This window comes from Ahaetulla prasina, chromosome 2 (genome assembly GCF_028640845.1).
Source record: "Ahaetulla prasina isolate Xishuangbanna chromosome 2, ASM2864084v1, whole genome shotgun sequence".
Taxonomy (NCBI): Eukaryota; Metazoa; Chordata; class Lepidosauria; order Squamata; family Colubridae; genus Ahaetulla; species Ahaetulla prasina.
In genome coordinates, this window is record NC_080540.1 from 52,270,542 (window position 1) to 52,290,755 (window position 20,214).

At 36.1% G+C, this 20,214-nt stretch overlaps 1 protein-coding gene across 1 annotated transcript in view; it reads left to right on the forward strand.

Moving 5' to 3' along the window:
- GRM7 (glutamate metabotropic receptor 7) overlaps window positions 1–20,214 on the forward strand; it is a 539,227-nt gene that overhangs the window by 367,873 nt on the left and 151,140 nt on the right. Inside the window, exon 5 of the mRNA XM_058171493.1 lies at window positions 18,332–18,472. Coding sequence (XP_058027476.1) covers window positions 18,332–18,472 — 141 coding nt within the window. The remainder of the gene's footprint in view (window positions 1–18,331; window positions 18,473–20,214) is intronic.

A 20,214-nucleotide genomic window follows, 5' to 3' on the forward strand; every position in this document is an offset into this window, starting at 1 on the left:
ACAACCCACAAAGGCTTAAACCAACAGCTGTTGTCTGATATTTTTAATCTAAGGCGTGCCATGAATCTCTGGCTTGCATAATATGGGAAGAGAAGGTGCTTATACAGAATCTTCCTTGATGAAATAGCTTTAAGTAAACAGGCACCGCCAGGGGAAAAAATATATAGTGGAACAAAATCAAAGGAAAAATAAAGCAAAACCCTCTGGCTCGAAATACATATGGGTTTTTACTGGAATTTACAGTGACACAATCTCTACAGGAAACAACTCCCAATTTCATTTTATGTGGACCAGCTGGGGCCTGTGAAGATGGTGCCAATATATAACATGGTGTAAAAGTTTAAAAGGGAGTTCATTAGGTTCTCGGTGAGTGGGAAGTGTTAGATACTTTTTGGAGATTAGAAGTGCTTATTTTTAGAACTTTGCCGATTCCAAGCAATCTTGTTAATGATAGCAATGAAATCCTGATATTACTAAAATGTACATATATATTTGAGTACAACTTTAAATATTTTACAAAGAAGATATTTATCTTGCATGTACATTTTATTCATGTGTGTGTGTGTGTGTGTGTGCGCGCGCGCATATGATGTATGTGACTAACTTATGTCTTTCGTGCTTTAAAAAATCCTAATGCTAATACTGAATAATAAGAAATGGTCATCAATATCTTGAATATTTCCTTGTACTTTTTTGATCCAGCAATTATCTAAAATCAATAGAGACGATCCACTCCATTTATCTTTAGAGAAGGCTTTAATGAATCATTTAGAGTACTACTAAACCCTGACCCATAATGATGAAATTTCTTTTTTTTTGTTTATTTTATTTATTATTTCCTTATACCCCATCTGCCTTTTCTCTATTTCCTCAGAAAGCATCCAGTAAAAACCCCATGAACTAGATTGGTCATAGAAAGATCAAAATTAACCTGTCGGTTTTGTTGTCGATTGTCTAGTGAGGATTTGAGTATGGGCTTGACACTTTAATAATTTTAACTGATATACTATATCTATACAGGCTGTATCACAACAAAGAACCCTCTCTGCTAAAAATATTTTAATGAATTGCTTCAATCCTTTAAGTAGGCTTCTGTTCTTTAAAAAAAAAAAAAACAACCCTCCTCTTAATACAGTACTTTATGTGTGGTCTTTAAGTCTGCTGTTAAGATTGGACTGCTTTTTGAAAGACTGGAAGACTTAACATGGACTTTTTGTTGAAAGAAGAAAAAAGTTAATGATTTGGGGATTAAAGGGGATGAAGAGGCTAGAGAAAAGTTTAAGATAATAATTGCTTGGCAGAAAGAAGGACAGAAGAATGCATAATTGTATATTTTTAAAAATTTCTCTTTTTGGTCCATTTCTTATTTTCTGTCTGTTCTATTAGTGTTCTGTGTATTTTACTACATTGAAAAAATCTAATTAAAATATATATTTTTTAAAAAAAACCAATTGTGGAATAGAAGATATAATTCTCCTTTCCTACTATAAACCTCCCCAAGGAATATAAAAAAATGGGTTTCACTCCCACTTCCTGTTTTGCAGAATTCCCATTCTTTTCTCCTCCTTCCTTAAACGTGCCATACTCCAGCTGAGCAATTTCTGGGACTAGTAACATTGGAAATATAATTTTCCCAGAGCTGGCTAGGGATGCCCTGGTTGGGGTGCAAGAAAAACCCTGAATGCACCAGTGCAAAAGAAGGTGGTGTGAAAGAATGTCCTAGCTCCATGAATGATGAATCTATGGCAGACGTGCCAAAGGTGGCACAGCAGAGCCCTCTCTGCTGGCATGCGCACTGTTGCCCCAGGTCAGATCTCCATGGTGTTTCTTTCACAAGCTTCTGTTTCCCTGCAAATGACAAAACAGAAGCTCACGAAAGAAAAAGATCTTATCTCTTGCTGCGCTGCCGGTGCTGGGATGCCCCGTCTCCCGCTGGCCAGCTGGTCTTCGGATCTCTGCTGCGCATGCACGCATGTCCGTACATTTGCATGTTTGTGCATGTCCATGCATGCGCATGTATGTGCTTGTCTGTGCATGCACACATTCATGCATGTCCACGCATGCACACACCTTTCATTTTGGGCATGTGCATGCGCGCAGTTTGGGCAATCAGTGTCTAAAATGTTCCCCGTCACTGGCTATCAGCAACTCAAGTTCATTTTGGTTGTAGAGAAGCACAATAATATACCTCTTTCTCCTAAGTTTATAAATAGTTATAACTTCCCACTAATAAAAACAAATATTTATGTTAGCCCTGGATGCATTCATCACTTGACTATTTTTATACCAGGGTACCATCCAATGGTTTAATTTAATCTATGACTATATTATTATTATCTTTTAATTATAGGAGAGTCATTTGTTCTGGCGTTTTTGTAATGAAGCAAATATAGCACAGCGTGCTGTAGAATATAGATAAAGCCCAATAATATTGCCCCACTGCAACCATAAAATATTTATTGTATGAAGTTTATTTTCTTCTCTTCTGTGCTATGTCTACCTGTCTGAACACACACCCAAACACACAAAGGCACATAGAGAATCGTACAGGTATTCTTTGCTTAATGTCCATTCATTCAGTGACTGTTCGAAGTTAGGACTTAAGACCGGTTCTCAAAGTTCTGGCCATTGCAGCACCCTGAGTGGACCTGAACAGAATTTAGGCCCACTTGGGTCCACCTGCATTTGCAACCATTTTTTGACCATTGCTTACCTGCTGCTGTGGACAGGCCTGTCACCTGGCACCACTATACCTGTCACAACTTGTCCTACTACTGTACCAACTAATAGGATATTCTGCTTGAGCAGAGGGTTGGACTAGAAGACCATCAACTCTATTATTCTATGTTCATTTTTACCATGGGGATAGGATAATTGGAAGGAATACAAGAGCAAATCATTGGTATTTGACTCTGTGCTTCTCAGTGTTGTGACCCAGGCCCAAGTAGGTAGTAGGAAACTCAGTCAGTGAAAAAACAAACTTTATTCGAACAGCTGAGAATTACTTCATTCCCAGCATAGTTCAACTAAATTAAAGTAAATTCCACCCAACACAAATTCTTCAGTCCTATCTCAAACTTTGGTCCAGTTAGGCAAACTGCCAAAGGCCTTTCTTGGCAAACCTTCAGAAGTCACCGATACAAAAATAAATGCAAGAAGACGAAGATACCAACATTGTTTTCCAGAAAAACCCAAAAGCCATTGCTGGTCTGTTTAAGCCTTATGGGATGGGCCAATCATCTTTTGGCCCTACTTCTGAGTCGTCCTCTTTGCTTTAGCTGCTCTTGCCTTCTGGCAGCTCTTCTCATGCATGCATTAGGAATAGGCTTCTCCTGTTCCTGACGTAGAGCCCTCATCCTCCAGGACTGGCCCATGTTCTTCCTCAGCCTCATTGCTGTCCGACTCCGTTGCCAGCTCTGCAGGCTGCTGGCAGACCACAACACTCAAGTCTCAAATAAAACACATCCTATTGAATTGAGAAAAATACATTCCAATCATTGCATGAAGAAATGTTTCAGAATAAACATCTTCTACATGTATATTTTGTCTGCTCCTAAATTCAACCTTGCAGATAGTTAGAAACATGTCTTGCCTCTCCCCTCTCTAGTAGCTGCCATTTGTCATGTTTTTTTATTATCTACCTGCCTGCCAAAAAGAAACAAAAATAAAGTATTGCACTTTCTGCCTGGTGGAATGAGAAGATTAGAGGAAAAGAAAAGAAAAGGAACAATGAAAGAAAATAACTGCTGCTTCCCAGGAGAGAATCCCGACCCTGGGAAACAAATAAATCCTTCCCTGCGTGGTTGCCAGCATTTACATTTTAAATGTAAAATATATTTAGCAAAACAAAATAGTAATCATGAGTCATGTACCTGTCCTTGCTCAGCAAAACAATTCATCTTTTAAAACTTGAAATGCTGAAGGGGAAAAAAAATAGAAGAGCTGCAGAAAAGAGGCCAAACCGACAATTTCAACATGTCTTTTGTGCCAGAAAGTATTGTTGATGGCTTCTGCAAAAATTGTGCACCTGCACAAAATCCATACATTCCTGAACTTCACCAGCCAACCAGAGTTGTTTGTATTTTTCATGGCACACGAAAGTGTCTCATAAACAACAGGTCTAACATAATGCAGAGGGGAATGAAGAATGAACACTGCAACAGGAAACAGGCTGACTAACTGCAACAATTATTTGCTTTTTAAATGTGCTCAAACACTCCAAAAACAGCCTAGACAAACCAAAGCAAGCCATCACTTTGTTCTTTAGGGCAGGGGTCCCCAACCCCTGGTCCTCAGCCTGGTGGCGGGCTGTGGCCCATTTGAAACCAAGCTGTAGAAGTGGATGAGTTACACATGTGAAATGAAGCTGCATTTGTGAAAGCAGTGTATGCGCCAGTGATGGGATTCAGCCAGTTCACACCACTTCGGGAGAACCGGTTGTTAACTTTCTGAGCAGTTTGGCAAATTGGTTGTTGAAAGAAATCATTAGGGCAGAGAACCGGTTGTTAAATTACTTGAATCCCACCACTAGTATGTGCACATAAGACCATCAGTTCTCCCCCCTGTTGCTATTGATACGTCTTCCACCTCTATCCACCGAGCCAGAAAGGTTGGGAAATGTGGCTTTAGGGGTTGGTTGGTTGGTTGGTTGAAATAATTGTAATGATGAGTTGCAGAGCTTGGGTGTGTGGGTGCACACTGGGTCGACTTTATTTTGTCCTATTGATTTCAGTTTTCAGAGTACCTTTGAGGATGCATTCTGAAATTCAACCAAAAGCTTGCACAGATACTCCAGTTACTTTTTAAAAACCAAAAATATGAAGACTGTTAGTTTGATTTAGTTTGGCTGGGAAGCACTATCTTCTTCCAGAATATGACCAAGTAGACAAGGGCAACCAGCTACAGAGTTTAGCAGTTGATCAATTTCCAGTGATAATTTGAAATATTGTCCACTGTACTGAATGACTGGTCATCATTACCTTCCTTCCACTCTGCTTCTACCATAATGCAGGCATCTTACTCTGCTTCAAAGAATGTTTTTTCTGCTAGTTGGCAACCTAAACTGAAATTAAACTAAAGTGAACATAGACTAGGCTGTGGAGCTTGTCTCAGAGATAGGCAAACAGGTGTATTTATAAATACCACCACCTATTGTAGAAGTCAAGACACAAATCCATCAAGCAGTCCAATAGGGTTTTCTTCTACAGCACATTCTCCTCCTTTTTTCCCAACCACAATCAGATCCAGAATGTGTCCTCTACATCTTGCATGCCTTAAAAACCTACTTCAAATGTCCTCCCCAGATCACCTCTCACCCAGACTAAGCCTAAAAGCAGCAGGGATATGAGCAAATTCCACCAGGAGAATTCCAGTGATAATGCTCCACATAATATGGAATCATTTGGTTTGATACTGAAATGAAAACATCCAAGCTGGGTTTTGTTTCATCCACAAACTACTAAGAGTAGATGACTTGAGTCTGAAGTTATTGAAATTCAAGCTGGACAGCATATCCCTGCGTATTTTTCTTCTTTTCTGCCATACATCCATACAAACTGCATCCTTTTATTGTCTGCTCTCTCCCATCCTGCAGCTCATTAAATGTTGCAATAAAATGGTGGAAATGAGTGTTATTGTGTGACGGCTAATTGAAATAGCCCATTCATCAAATTTGATGTTGCCCAAGTCTTTAATCTTTCCAACATTAAATGAATTCTATTCAATTAGGGCATAGCTGTGCCAGTTTCCTTCAAGTTTGCACAAAGATTTCTGTGGTGTGTTTCTCTGTGAATATGCATGGTATATTTTCTTAATATTTAAATTTTATATGCACTTCTTCTACCATACATATTTTTATATTCATTTTTTGTAATGTATGCATTTTTGCAAGTGATTTTATTTTAAACTTCAGAACGCTGCAGGTATAAATTTATAACTAAAATTGCTTTTTATATAGGTTTGGAAAGTGTAGATAAAACAAAATCTTTTCTATTCCTGCAATAAATTAGCAGAGAGTCATTTCAGATTTTTATCTAAACTAGAATTAAATATACTGTCAATGTTCAGGCTTATTCTGCCCAAAAACCAGAAGGAAGATATTTATATCTTTTTTTTTTACTTCAGTTTTGCTGAAATCAGCATTCATGGCTATCAGAATGTCTATATCCAATTATATTATAACCCCATCCATTACGAATCCAGAATGCCTACTATATGAAAGTACCCCCTTCCTTCCAATATATTGTCAGATAGATAGTCCTTGTATAAGCAATCATAACTGGAACCAAAAACTTGGTCATTAAGCAGAGGGGGGACTCTAAGCGAAACTGACTGTGATTATGATCTTACTTCAGATCTCCTTTGCTTTACAATCCTGTAAAGGTATAAATATGAGAATTGGTTGCTCAATCCTTGTTGTAACTATGAATGGTCACTGAAAGAGGCATTCACTAAATGTTATTGTTGTTAGTTATGAAGTCATGTCCAACGCATCGCGACCCCATGGGCAACGTTCCTCCAGGCCTTCCTGTCCTCTACCATCCTCTAGAGTCCATTTAAGCTCATGCCACCTGCTTCAGTGACTCCATCCATTTCTCATGTCTTTCCCTTCTTCTTTTGCCCTCCATCTTTCCCAGCATTAGGCTCTTCTCCAGTGAGTCCTTCCTTCTCATTAGATGGCCAAAGTATTTGAGTTTTATCTTCAGGACCTGTCAGGATTGAAGAGCAGTCAGGATTGATCTCCTCTAGGACTGACCAGTTTGATTGCCCTGCAGTCCAAGGGACTTGCAGGAGTCTTCTCCAGCACCAGAGTTCAAAGGCCTCAATTCTTTGACGCTAAGTCTTCCTTTAGGTCCAGCTTCCACAACCATACATTGCAACTAGGAAAACCAGTTCAATACAAATCTACAAGCTAAACTACTTAAAATATATAGACAATTCAGCAAAAATATTTTTTAAAATAATTAGTCTACTTTTGGATCCTGAACAGCAGAAGTTTTTGTAACATTACTTAAAATAATATACAGTATTTGTGTACTTTTCACATTGCTAGTTGATTTTAAACTTGAGATAATAGATGCTTAGAGATTAATATCAAAAATTAATCACTCATGAAAATATGTTCTTAATAGTTAACTTTCTGAAACTGAGTACCAGAGACAACTCTTTATAACCTTGAAAAGAACCTACTGAATTGAAATACTAAATAAAATAGTGCACATAAAATAGTGAGTTATCCACATCTTTCTGTACAAATTCCTTTACCAAAGGAAAAACTTCATTTCAGAATGTACCCTAGCAAGAAAATTAAACATCTTTATCTTCTATCCAACAATCTTTTGCCTCTCTATTGAAAATAAGATTTTAAAAATTACAAGCCCTTCTGCCACTGTGAATTTTTTATAACCTCTGTACTTATCTGATGAGTAACAACTTTGTTTTTAGCATATACTTTAAAAAAATAATATCCATTATTATTTTCTTTAATTGGTGTTTTTATTGTATGTTTTAATTTACATGGACATCCTATATTTTTAGTCATGGGATCAGGAGGGGACGAATGGGAGAGTGGAACCAAAATAAGAGTCAATCCTTCCTTCCTTCCTTCCTTCCTTCCTTCCTTCCTTCCTCCCTCCCTCCCTCCCTCCCTCCCTCCCTAGTGCGGTTGGAATGGGTACATTTTTGTTTTTTGTATTACATGAAATTTATTTCAACCTATATTAAAAGTAGTGTTTTCTCTTTATCCATTTGCTATTAAGTAAGCTGATTATATTGATATATGAGTCTGATGCTGGAAACTTACCCTGAGAAATATTTTATATTTCATCTACAAGGTGACATGATAAAGTAGCCAGTTGAAACATAAATGGGCTCAGATTTTTTTTTTGAAAGGACAAATTTGTAACTGGAAAAACTGCAACCAGGTATTAATACGTTGCAAGAAACATAAAATTTACCTAATAAGCAGCTCTTTTTAAGGGGTAGGAATTGGATGGGTAAACTTATATTAGTGGATACTCCATAAAATATGTGAGGTAGCTAATATATCTAACAACCATCTTAAAATTGATTTAAGTATGAACATTGCAATAGTGAAAGGTATTTTATTTTATTTTAATAGTAAAGATAGTTGCTGTAATTATTGCTCTTATTAATTTTTATCACCTTATTAAAAACACTTTTGAAATATTTCACAGATGTTTCTGTACCCAGTCAGTAGAACTTCAGAGGCCCCAGTTTCTGGTTGCTGCTTTTGAAAGTACGATCAGTCTATAAAAAATCTTCCCTCCTTTACAACCTAATCTGGCTGGGCCCAGAAGGAAGGCTGGTGGCCCTTTTGGAGATGGGCCCAGATGAGATACCCGCAGGCATGTATCCTTCATGAATCTCTTAGGGTTTTCAGGAGTGCCAATCATCTCATAGACACCGACCTCTCATCTCTTGATTGGCAAATTCTATTCTCTGACTCTAACACTGCCAAAGACCATTATAACATTTTCTTGCTCGAAGTCAATAGAGTTATTAAACTACATATACCACTAATCACCACCAAAACTAGGAAAAACAAATTACCCATATCAATAAGAAAGCTCGAATAAAAAAAAAATCCCTCTGGCAAAAAAACAAAACTGGCTATGTAGCTAACTTTAAAAGCCACTACAAAAATATATGCCACCAAATAAAGACTGAATGCACCAATTACCACATCAAAGAAGAAGAAAATCTTTTGTGAACGAAATCCAATCATGCTTTCTATAATTTTGTAAACAAAAAACTGAAAAACTCGAGATCCATCCCACCCCCTAAAAGGACCTAATGGTAAAGAATGCAATGATGAAGCAATTAAAGCAAATCTCTTTAACATATTTTTCGGTTCATATTCTGCTGTCTTTGTAAACAGCAATGGCTCATGCACAACATTCCCTAGTAGTACCACTAATAACTACAACGATCTAACACAATTAGATTTCACAGAAGATAACACTGAAAAGGTACTACATAGAGTAAAACCATCTCTGTCTATTGGACTATGTGCATACTTCTTAAAAAAGCTTTCCAATGCTATAGCAGAACCCCTAAGCATAATCTTTGAAAAATCTTTCAGGACCAGCTCCCTACCCAACAGTCATCCCTATCTTCAAAAAGGGAGACTCCAGCCTAGTCGAAAATTACAGATCAATCTCTTTATGCTGCATCAACTGCAAAGTCATGGGATCAATCATCATCCAAACCATTATCCTCCACCTAGAAACAACAACCTATTCTCTAATAAACAATTTGGTTTCAGAAAAAAATTATCCTGTAATCTACAACTTCTACACTGCAAAAACATATGGAGAGAGAAAGTATGCAGAACTTTATATAAAATCTTTCTCTCTGTCTCTCTGTCTCTCTGTCTCTCTCTCTGTCTCTCTCTCTCTCACACACACACAGATTTTAATTAATTCAAGTTTTTCAGTTACAAAAAAGCATATTAATACATCATTTTTTCCTAAACTAAAAAGTGTTCCAAGCATATATAAGCAAATAAGTAATAGTTATTTGGTATTTGTAAAATCCAAAACAAACAATTCTGTTTTGTGCACTTTATTAAGATAAATAGTGTAACGTTAAGAAATAGATTAGGGAACTACCAGTACTTTAATTCTTTGGAATGCAGTTAAATTAATAAGTTTGGAAATCTATTCTTACATTGCCATCACCACAGCAAAAATAAACCTCAGAGTTAGTTCTGTAGCTGCAATAGGTGGTTAGAGATTAATATATGCTATATTCCAGAAACCTTACCAACAAATGATATCAAGCATATATAGCAGCAGAGATTAAGTTGAATATACCGTACTTGAAATATATTATGGTAGAGCTTAGAATCAAGAGAGAAAGCTGGAAAGTTAACAGCTCATTATTTAAAAACAATCAAAGCAACAGCAAACAATATTGTTTGGATATTCTGTTATATTTTGCACACTTTCTTTTGTATTGGAATGTAGACCAACAGCTTCCAATCTATTGATATCAGCCCTTTGAAGTTGTCTAAATCAGAAAACAAGACACCACAAGAAGACTAGAATTATGCTTTATTGAGATAGGCTACCTTAGCAGAATCTTGCAAGCCTGATCTGTTTTCTTTTCTTATACTCCAGTGAGTCAGGGAGAAGCCAGACTTCTAATATTGCTTTTTTTTCCAAGGTCCTGCTCTGTTTTGTTAACAGCTTATGAAAATTTCCCTCAAGACCAACACTCAGGGCTGTTCTAAGTAGACCACTATGTTGTTCCTCAGCTTGGCTGGCAAAGCTTTGGCAAACCTTTACTGATTATTCTTCTGTTGGTTGCATTTCCTGTAGACATTTTTTTCAGTGCCTATAGCCTTCTGAATTGGTAATGACTGAAGTGTTACTCTAACTTCACCTAGTACTAGAGGCTCTTGTATATAGGCAATATCTTCAAAGGTATTTTAGATGCTGATATTCTTGCTGTAGAGGACTTCAACATGCTCCTTTCATCTTAGTTTGAGTTTCTTTGAATCAATTATTATTTGTCTGTTGGCATCCATTCACCTACCAACTGAACTTTTTTCAGAATTTGGTGCTCTTCAGGAAAACTTTTCTTCGTTTTTTCATCTATTTCCATCTTTGACAGCTTTATCATATCACAGTAAAGCTTTTTTCTCTTCTAACAGTGATGTATAACTCTTTTTTAATTTCCTTCCCGAGTTCTTTATTTTTCTTGGTTTTGTCTTCCCTTTTTTTTTTGACAATTTATTACATTAATTTATTTGATTGTTTATGAGTTTTATTGTTTTTAAATGTGTTTTTTTTATATTCTGTAAGCTGCCTTGAGTTGCCATAGGCGAATAGGCGGCAATATAAATCTAATGAATGAATGAATGAATTAATTAATTAATTAATTAATTAATTAATTTCCAACATTTGTGCTGACATACAGTTTGATAGTTCCTGTTTCTTGATGTTTGGGCATTCTACTTTAATATTCATCCATACCAACTTCTTTGATTTCGGTGCTGCTATGAAGTTCACTATTTCATAGCAATTCCTGATGTTCTCCTTTAGTAACGATGGGCAAATGTTCAAGATCATAATTTGGCAACTGGTTGGCCTCATTATACTAGTTTACCTTAACTTAGTTTATCTCTTCCAGTTAGCCCTTAGCTATGCTATTATATCTGAATTCTTTCCCCTTCTTGTATCAGTCATATAATCCTATCAAATGACTGTTCTAGATTCCTGAATTGTCTTTGAATTTGGCTAGGTCATAGAATGCATAAGTACTACTGGAAATACTACTGGAAGCAGGGGTGGTATTCACTTACCTTCGCTACCAGTTTGCAAATGTGAGCATGCGCATGAACTTTTCGTACATGCGCAGAACACTAAAAACAGGATGTGATGATTCTGGGCAGGTGAGTGGAGCCTCCTGCAGCTGCCACTACCAGTGCACCCAAACTGGATAGAACCGGCTGAATACCACCATTGACTGGAAGTACTACTATTATTGTTAGTGGATAATAGAATCTTGAAATCTGTGAGAATTTTCCCCTGCCCCTTATTATCCAAGCAGAATCAAGGTTGGATTATACTGAGTTTCTTTCTCATCCCCTTTTTATTCCTGGGGTAAATTAACATTTAATTTAGCTAAATTAAATTAATTTAGAAAGTTATTGCATTTCTTCTTCAAGGTTATCTCTATATTTTTCCACAGGAGTGATACAATATCATACCAAAACATATTGTGGTTTATGCTCTGGTTATACCATTAATTAGAAGACGTTTAACTTGTTGCTTCTGAGAGCCACTATATCTGTAGATTGCTGCTTAACTACAGGATTAAAATTGGTACAGACTCTTGATGTTAATGCCTTATTTTACTGCAACAGAGGGAGTCAGAAATCAATGTTCTTGTTTTGTTTTGTTTTTCTTTTTCCCAACCTTTGCTCACTTTTCCCCCTTTCCCCTCACTGCTTTCCTATTTGCTTTTGTATTTTGTATCTTAGAGTATCTTATAACCTAATAAAATGTTTAAAACTTGGAAAAAAATTGTACAGATTCTATAAAATACTTAGGTCTGTCTCAAACCTTCCTCAAAATTTATCACAATAAGTTTTATTAAGTGCCTAAATAAGTAGATGCAATTTCAGTAAACATAGCTCAATGGTTAACATTTCAATTAAGTCTCTGGGGCAAGATTAATGCTATTAAAATGAATATTACATCAAGATTAATGTGTATTGTAAGAGGGATTCCAATCTTAATCCCTATTAGTTACTTTAATATATTGAAGTGAATTACAGCAGACTAAAAACCCTCAACTGTTCTTGGCTAAATTGAGATTACTTCATGATATAGATTTTCAGTTGTACCACTGGCCTTTGATTTAACATAGGTATTATTTTGCAGCAAGACTTAATTAACATTTTGTTCTTACTACTTGGAAAGTAATGTATATAACTCTTGTGAAATGTTAGGAGGTTTTGGGGTCAGGTATATTAAACAGGGTTTTTCACTTTCAGCCTTAGAGAATGCTAGGAACAGTCTGTCATTAATAGAGAAGAGGTTAGGTTTTATTCCAAATCACATGAATAATTGACAATGTAGAATAACTGAAATTGAAAATAATAAGTGAAGGTTTTTTTTTAAAAAAAATGGGATACTTGGAGAATTCATTTAACAATAAATAAATATATATATACTAAGTGAACAGTATGGTCCAGGTGATTTAGAAGCTGTTATGAACCTCTTTATGTAGGCCAAATCAAGAAATCATCTTCATGCAAAGGCTGAAGTTATGCTTATTAATATTAGCAATAGTAATGGAATATTGAAAACCTGACTCTGTTTTACTTCCTTCCCTGCCTTATATTAATATGAACTATGAAGGTGTCTGTCTGATTTTTTTTCATACATATGTCCTTTTTGTTTCGGACTTAAGCAATATTTTTCATTTCTCTCTTTGATGGCATATCCAGCCTATTTCTCTCAATGTTTTCTTCAATGAGTTATTTTCAATAGCTCATGAGGTACATCTAATTTTAAGATGCATTGTTTGAAAAAGAAATCAACAATCAAATTTTATAAGAAATTAAACATAAAATAAAAATTAGTCATATATCTGAATAGTGGAATCAAGAACTGGAATATCCAATTTTGAGAATCTGTGGCTCTAGGTGTTACAAAAATGTAACATATAACTTCTTATGATTTTAAAACACATCTGTAAATATTAAATGTGTTTATTGGACTCTTCCAATAATGTTTAAAATGATTTGGACATTAGATTTACATTAGGAATTTACAGGTTCTTTAAGACATACTGTAAGATCTTACCTTGTCTATCTAAAATTTAATTTTGGTTTCAAGACAATTTTGGCAACTGCATTTACAATACACGGCAATACACTTTGGAAAGAAATATAGTTAATGTCTTTCCATATATACATATTGCAAATACTATAAATTATATTTTGTGATATTGTCGATATAAGAAAGTTGAGTCATGAAAGGTCCAGAAAGATTATATCATCAGTGTGTTACATATCTATTCTCTAAGGTAACCCTGACTAAAAATAATAATTTGTCATCACCCTCTTTCATAACATTTGAAGTAAAACGTTTGTTTTAGTATAACTATTTTATGACTAAAAGTTTAAGTTTCCCAGAAGGCAGTTTATAATAGTTTTAAAGGAATAAACGCTGCTTGCATATAATATGAGAGTTATATAATCCATATTAAAATTCATATTGAAATCAAATGCATTTTAGTATGGTTTTGGGCAGAAAAACATTTTTAGAATTACAAAATCCATTCTGATTTATGCTTTGGTTGAGCAGATATGTTTCAAAACAGCTTGTACTAGTACTTGAAAGGATCAGATTCTTCAAATATTCCCAGTTCCTACCACGTTTAATGGGGAAACATACATGTTGAAACAGAAAGATTATGGTAGACAGAAAGTTGTCCATATGTAATTAGACATATTAACACTAGTTTACCTACACTTGAAATAAAACAAACCAGAAACATATCACTATGAATTCATTTTGTATACTCATTGGTGGCCTTTTACATGACATGTATTATATGTTTGTGGCCCAAAATTTAGAACACCTTTTGGAATACGGTACTCCTCACTTTACGACCAAAATTGAGAACAAAATTTCTGTTTTTAAGTGAAACATTTTAAAGTACGTTTCCCCCCATTTTATGACCTTCTTTGCCTCAGTTGTTAAGTGAATCACTGTAGTTGATAAGTTAGTAACCCAGTAGTTAAGTGAATCTGGCTTCCTCATTGACTTTGCTTGTCAGAAGGTCGCAAAAGGGAATCACATGATCTTGGGACACAGTAACTGTCATAAATATTGTCAAGCACATGAATTTTGGTCACATGATCATGGGGATACTGCAAAGGTTCTAACTGTGAAAAAAGGTTATAAATCACTTTTTTCCAAGCGTTGTCATAACTTTGAACAGTCACTAAATGAATTGTTCTAAATTGAAGATTACCTGTACGGAATAACCAATCTAAATCTCAGTTTTCATGACCTGAAAGAAACTTTCTTTTTCTTTTCTTTTATAATAACGAACGTAAAATGGCTTACATGACTTTAATTCAAAAGATATTTCATGTGTGGCTCAAGAAGAAAATATTAAATGCAAAACAAAGTCAATATTTCATGAATGAGAATAAGTAGGGTATTTATATTGTCAATAAAAAGAAGCTTTTGACAGTTAACATTATTGCTGGTTTGGCTAATTAAGCAAATATTAAACTGATTACAATGCTTTTTATGTAACAGTGGTGGAAACTGAAGTAAACATTTATCATGGTTCTAACTAGTCATTCTAATCCAAGTATAAATGCATTGTTGTGAAAACCTTCTTGCTTAGTTTCAATATTTTTGGAACAACAAGGAGGCATTTGGCAATTGATCTCAAAAGTTATTGAATCATGATTTTAAAGACTAGAGAGACAAGAACATTTTTTTTAAAAAAATGTATTTAATTTCCCTTTGGAGGTAGACAGGATAAACCTTTTGGCTGTTACAACTATCATGTGGGTTGTTGTTGTTTTTTTTAATTTGAAGGGAAGGATTGGCATGTAGAAGAAAATGTTACTATTTGGCTGAATCCCAAAAGGAGTACATTTTCATTTGTATAGCTGTGTTCTTCTGTTCCTCCCATTCTATGTTCTCCTTGTCTCTTTTTATTCCTTGACATGGCTTCTTACTTCTCTGTCTGAGAAGAGAGAGAAAAGAGAGGAAAATTATACAGGATTTAACCATTGCCTCCTTATGCGTGCCTGATTTCTAGTAAGATTGGCATAATGAGTTCTGGACATCAAAATATGCATAGCTGACACCCAATGTAGTTTCAGTGGACCTGATCACTTCCTCTTTACCAATTAATTTGCCTTTTTGTAAATACTGTTTTTAGGATTGAATCATCAAAATACACAATGAAGCTTAAAATAGTTTATATTCCAGGTCAAGACTACCCCTTGAAATTAAAAAGGTAGTTTCCTTTTTCTATTTCTACCTGAACAGTACAATCTTTCCTAAAGAAAACAAAAACTGTGGTCACATAATAGAATAGAATAGAATAGAATAGAATTTTTTTTATTGGCCAAGTGTGATTGGACACACAAGGAATTTTGTACAGCTTCATAGCCGAGGTGGTGCAGTGCTTAGAATACAGTACTGCAGGCTACTTCAGCTGACTGCTAGCTGCAATTCTACAGTTCAATCTCACCAGGCTCAAGGTTGACTCAGCCTTCCATCCTTCCAAGGTGGGTAAAATGAGGAGCCAGATTGTTGGGGACAATATGCTGACTTTGGAAACTGCACTATGAAGCAGTATATAAGTCTAAGTGCTACCGCTATAGCGCCTTACAGCATTTTCTATGCAGTTTACAAGTCAGCATATTGTTCCCAACAATCTGGACCCTCATTTTACTGATCCCAATCATTTTTTCTATTCATTATTTAGGATTTGGTTTTTTGTACCAATGACTTCCCCAAAACATTGATGAACTTACGTAGTCAGTGCTGTCTGATCCAAGTGCACTTCTCCAAGCGGCATAATCAAGCAGGTGCATACTGTCATTTTGTTAATGTGAGAAGTAAGGAACACAAGCACATGTGTAGGTGCTGCACGCAGTCAGAGACAGAGTGAGATAAAACAAAAGCAGAATTCCATTTAGAGCTCAGTCATACAGATACCTGATACCACCGAGCTTTGCGAAAGATTTATAATCCTGTAATGCATGAGTTGTGCTGACAGCTCAGTTATCACAGCTAGTCATTGCTCTTTCATGCTGCATGAAGTCCCATTAATAGCTGTCAGCGCCTCATTGCCCAAACTGAAAGTTGCAATTTGACACTCCCATCCCTCTGCCACTCCCTCCGCCCCCCAATCCTTCTTCTCCTGTGAGCTTTATATGCCTCGGGTACAAAGGTCAGCATTCAGAATGTAAGGCTAGGATTTAGCTGCTGTGTCCATTGATTTATTGCAATGGTTCTCTGCATTGCTCTGAAGCTGCTTCTGCTCCTCTTCTGTAAACCAAACAGCAGATACAAACCGTATGATTTACCAGGTCAGCACATATATCATCTACTCATAAAGCAATGCCAAGAGAATAAAAAGTGGACACATTCCAGTAGAGAGAAATTCCCTCAGAATGGGCTCCAGCATGAGTCCAAAAGCTTGAAAGACTAAACCTCTGTTCCAAAGGTGAGTTTCAGCAGGTTCTGAACAGTTCTGGAGAACGGGTAGGGAAATTTTTGAGTAGTTCAGAGAACCGGTTGTAAAAATTCTGACTAGGCTTGCTCCCATCTATTCTCTGCCTCTCAAGTCCCAGCTGATCAGGAGGAATTGGGAATTTTGCAGTAACCATCCCCTGGAGTGGGGTGGGAATGGAGATTTTAAAGTTTCCTTTTCCTCCATCATGCCCACCAAGCATACCACGCCCACCAAGCCACATCCACAAAACTAGTAGTAAAAAATTTTGAAACCCACCACTGCTCTGGTCCTGGTGACTGAACCAAATTGAATCCTGCAGAAAAAACTGGTGAAAATCAGTGATTTGGGTGATATAGTCTTAGACTTTTAAAATCTGTAATGCTGACTTGTGAGTTGGCAATTAAAGGTAATTTGCTAAAATTGTGATTTTTTTTTAAAAAAAATAGTTATTTCATTCTGTTTATGCCTTAACATTACAGGAACAAAATGGCTTTCGGTGGAATGACTCATACGTTTTTCATTAATATAGTTTTGTCCCATATGCATAAACTGAGCTATATACAGAAGCAACATTACAACATTTGTGTTATGTTTTAGTGGGAAGAATTGTAGCAAAACACAAGAGGCCAAATATAGCTGAATTTATGAATCAATTAATATAGATTTAAAAATTTTATGAATTAGAGTGAGCCAGCTCAGTACCCTCAGTGCACATAACTATTTTATTATAACGTTCAGCCTTGTTGTTTTAAGGAAAGGCACATGTCGGAAGTACTGTTTATAGAATTACTGTATGGATATAATGTGTTTTCCCGAAAATACGACCTACCCTGAAAATAAGTCCTAGCTTGATTTTTTATATGTGTGCCCAATATAAATCCTACCCCCAAAATAAGCCCTAGTTAAGATCCCCTCCACTCCAGGTGCATGGGTAAAAATTAAGCTAGGGTGGGGATGGGGGGGGTTGGAGCTGCCCTACTACTTATCTTTGGACAGTTGCAGCCAGGCCTCACACACCCCAATACCTGTCTTGCAGGCCCATTTCTTCTGCAGCTGGCAAGCTTTCCTGAAGGCCTCTGTAGCTGATAACAGAGCTCTGAATCGATCTGGAGCTCTGTTATCGGCTGCAGAGGCCTTCAGGAAAGCCTTGCCAGCTGTAGAAGTTCCTGAAGGCCTATGACAGCAAAAAGGAGGCCAGGGGCAATGCGCACAAGTGAGGTGAGTCAGTGGACGATATCCCTCACTCCCCGAAAATAAGACCTGGTGCCTTTTTTGGTGGCAAAAAATATAAGACACAGTCTCATTTTTGGGAAAACATGGGTAGTACAGAAAATTTCCTTTCTCTCCCATCAAAGTAAATCCTCTCCCAGGATGATCCTATTAATCTCAACATTAGTATATAGATAATGTGAGGTATTAAAGAGTTCATTTGGTGGATGCCTCCCTTTCTGTCTTCCTTGCTAATTACTAATGCTCAGTTTCTATTTGTGCCTTGTTCATACTTGCAGACTTACAATATTATTCTTGTATTCTACTTCTTTTTATTAAAAAGCGACTTTTGTTCTCTCTGTCCTTTTAGGATTTGATACCTATTTTACATCCCGCACATTGGAAAACAACAGAAGAAATGTATGGTTTGCAGAATATTGGGAAGAAAACTTCAACTGCAAGTTAACAATTAGTGGGTCAAAAAAGGAAGACACGGATCGTAAATGCACTGGTAATTTCATTCTCAGACTGTTTTTTTAAAAAAATTACCTGACTTGCATGGGAATGTCTGTGTATCTGTTATAAGGAAACACATTTAGACTGAAAAGTGAGAAGAGAAAGTGGAAAAAAAGAATTAAAAAGTGAAAAATTAAGTTAAAAAATAAAAATGAAACAAAGAATAATATAATGTGCAAGAACAGGAAGAATAATTAACTAAAATATATTTGTTCTCTTTATCTTGTGATACTTGATATTTTTCAAAGGGTGTTTGTTTGTTTTTTTGCTCAAGAAAAGGGGGCATACTTTGAAAGACTTATTTATACAATTATCTTATGGATAGTGGACTCTTTATAGCTATAGGACTAGGAACTAATGGTTCATCTTCTTATCCTGAAACTGAAGCGTCCTTTTTGCTTCTTATTGTAATTGTGGTACTGATCCTACAAAACAGGCGATCAATTTCTCTTGTTTAAAGGCCGTTTCTGACCTTTCAATTGTATACCATGGAGGATGAAACTAAGACCTTATACGTTAAATTTGTTTCAATTCACTGAGATTTCAGTTCGTTAAAGGTGCATCTTTAATTGAGCTGAGCTGGTTGGGAGCTGCCCAGAGTTTGATAGAATATAGGCAGCTACATAGATATTTTAAATATAATGAATAAATGAAACCAACAAGCCTTTTCTCCAAGCATGTATTTGAATATTTTCAACCAAATCAATAATTTCCGCCAAGCTTCAGAGGGTCTCTGACTCTCTGGGAGTTGTGGGCTAAGAAACTTACTGCCTTAGGTTGTTCTTTTTTTTTTTAACAGAAATTGCTTTGAAGGCACAGATCTTTACAATAAATGAATGATGGGTTAGATAAGTCGAGAGCGAATTAAAATGAGAGCAAACCCCTACCAGCACTAATGACGTTACCTAGTTTTGGTACCGAAATGTCTACAACAAAACAACCAAGCTTAGACAGCGTCAAGCACTCATCATTTCAACTCTGAGCTACAAATATTCTCCTGTTTCAGCAAATCTACACTTTTTTGTTTTCCATAGTGAAGATGCGGTAAAGGTGTTCAATGAATAGTTATGAGTAACCTTTTCCTCTATTCATTTGTCTAGTCTTCTGTTAGTAAGTACCTTGGCTGGTGGCCATGACTTGTTTCTTTACAGCAAGCAATATCACAATTGAATCTCTCTTAGCTCAGAAAACTCCATACCTGGTGGATATCAGGTTGGAAAGTGTTATCAATTATTTGATAATATTTAGAATTCTTTTGCTGGCCACATAGCTTTCTTTACAACAGGACCAATACCTTTTCCCATTAGCCTAATTTGTGGAACTGGGATCTGCCATGTCAAGTATTAATCTTAGATGCCAACCTAATTAATGGCAACATACAATAATTAATGCAATTCTTCTTAGCCTGTTGAGATCAGCCAGGTAATACTGGGTTGTAATTTTTTGCTTCCTTAAAACTTAGTTAGGATCAGACAAAATGAAAGGGACAGTAAAAATGATGCAGTCGAAGCATGAGATGGGAAAGGAGAAATCAGATTCATCTTCATTGCATAAAGGGAGTGAGGGCTTTAAGACTTTACTCTATACTAAAAATGCCAGATGGGTACTTAAAGTGTATGAGTACTCAATTACTATAATGTTTAATTCAGCAGCACTTCCTGGAGGTAAAAAGAAAAATGCAGTCTAAATATGCAGATTTTTTTCTGCAAGATTGTTCTGTCAAGGGCACGATCATTT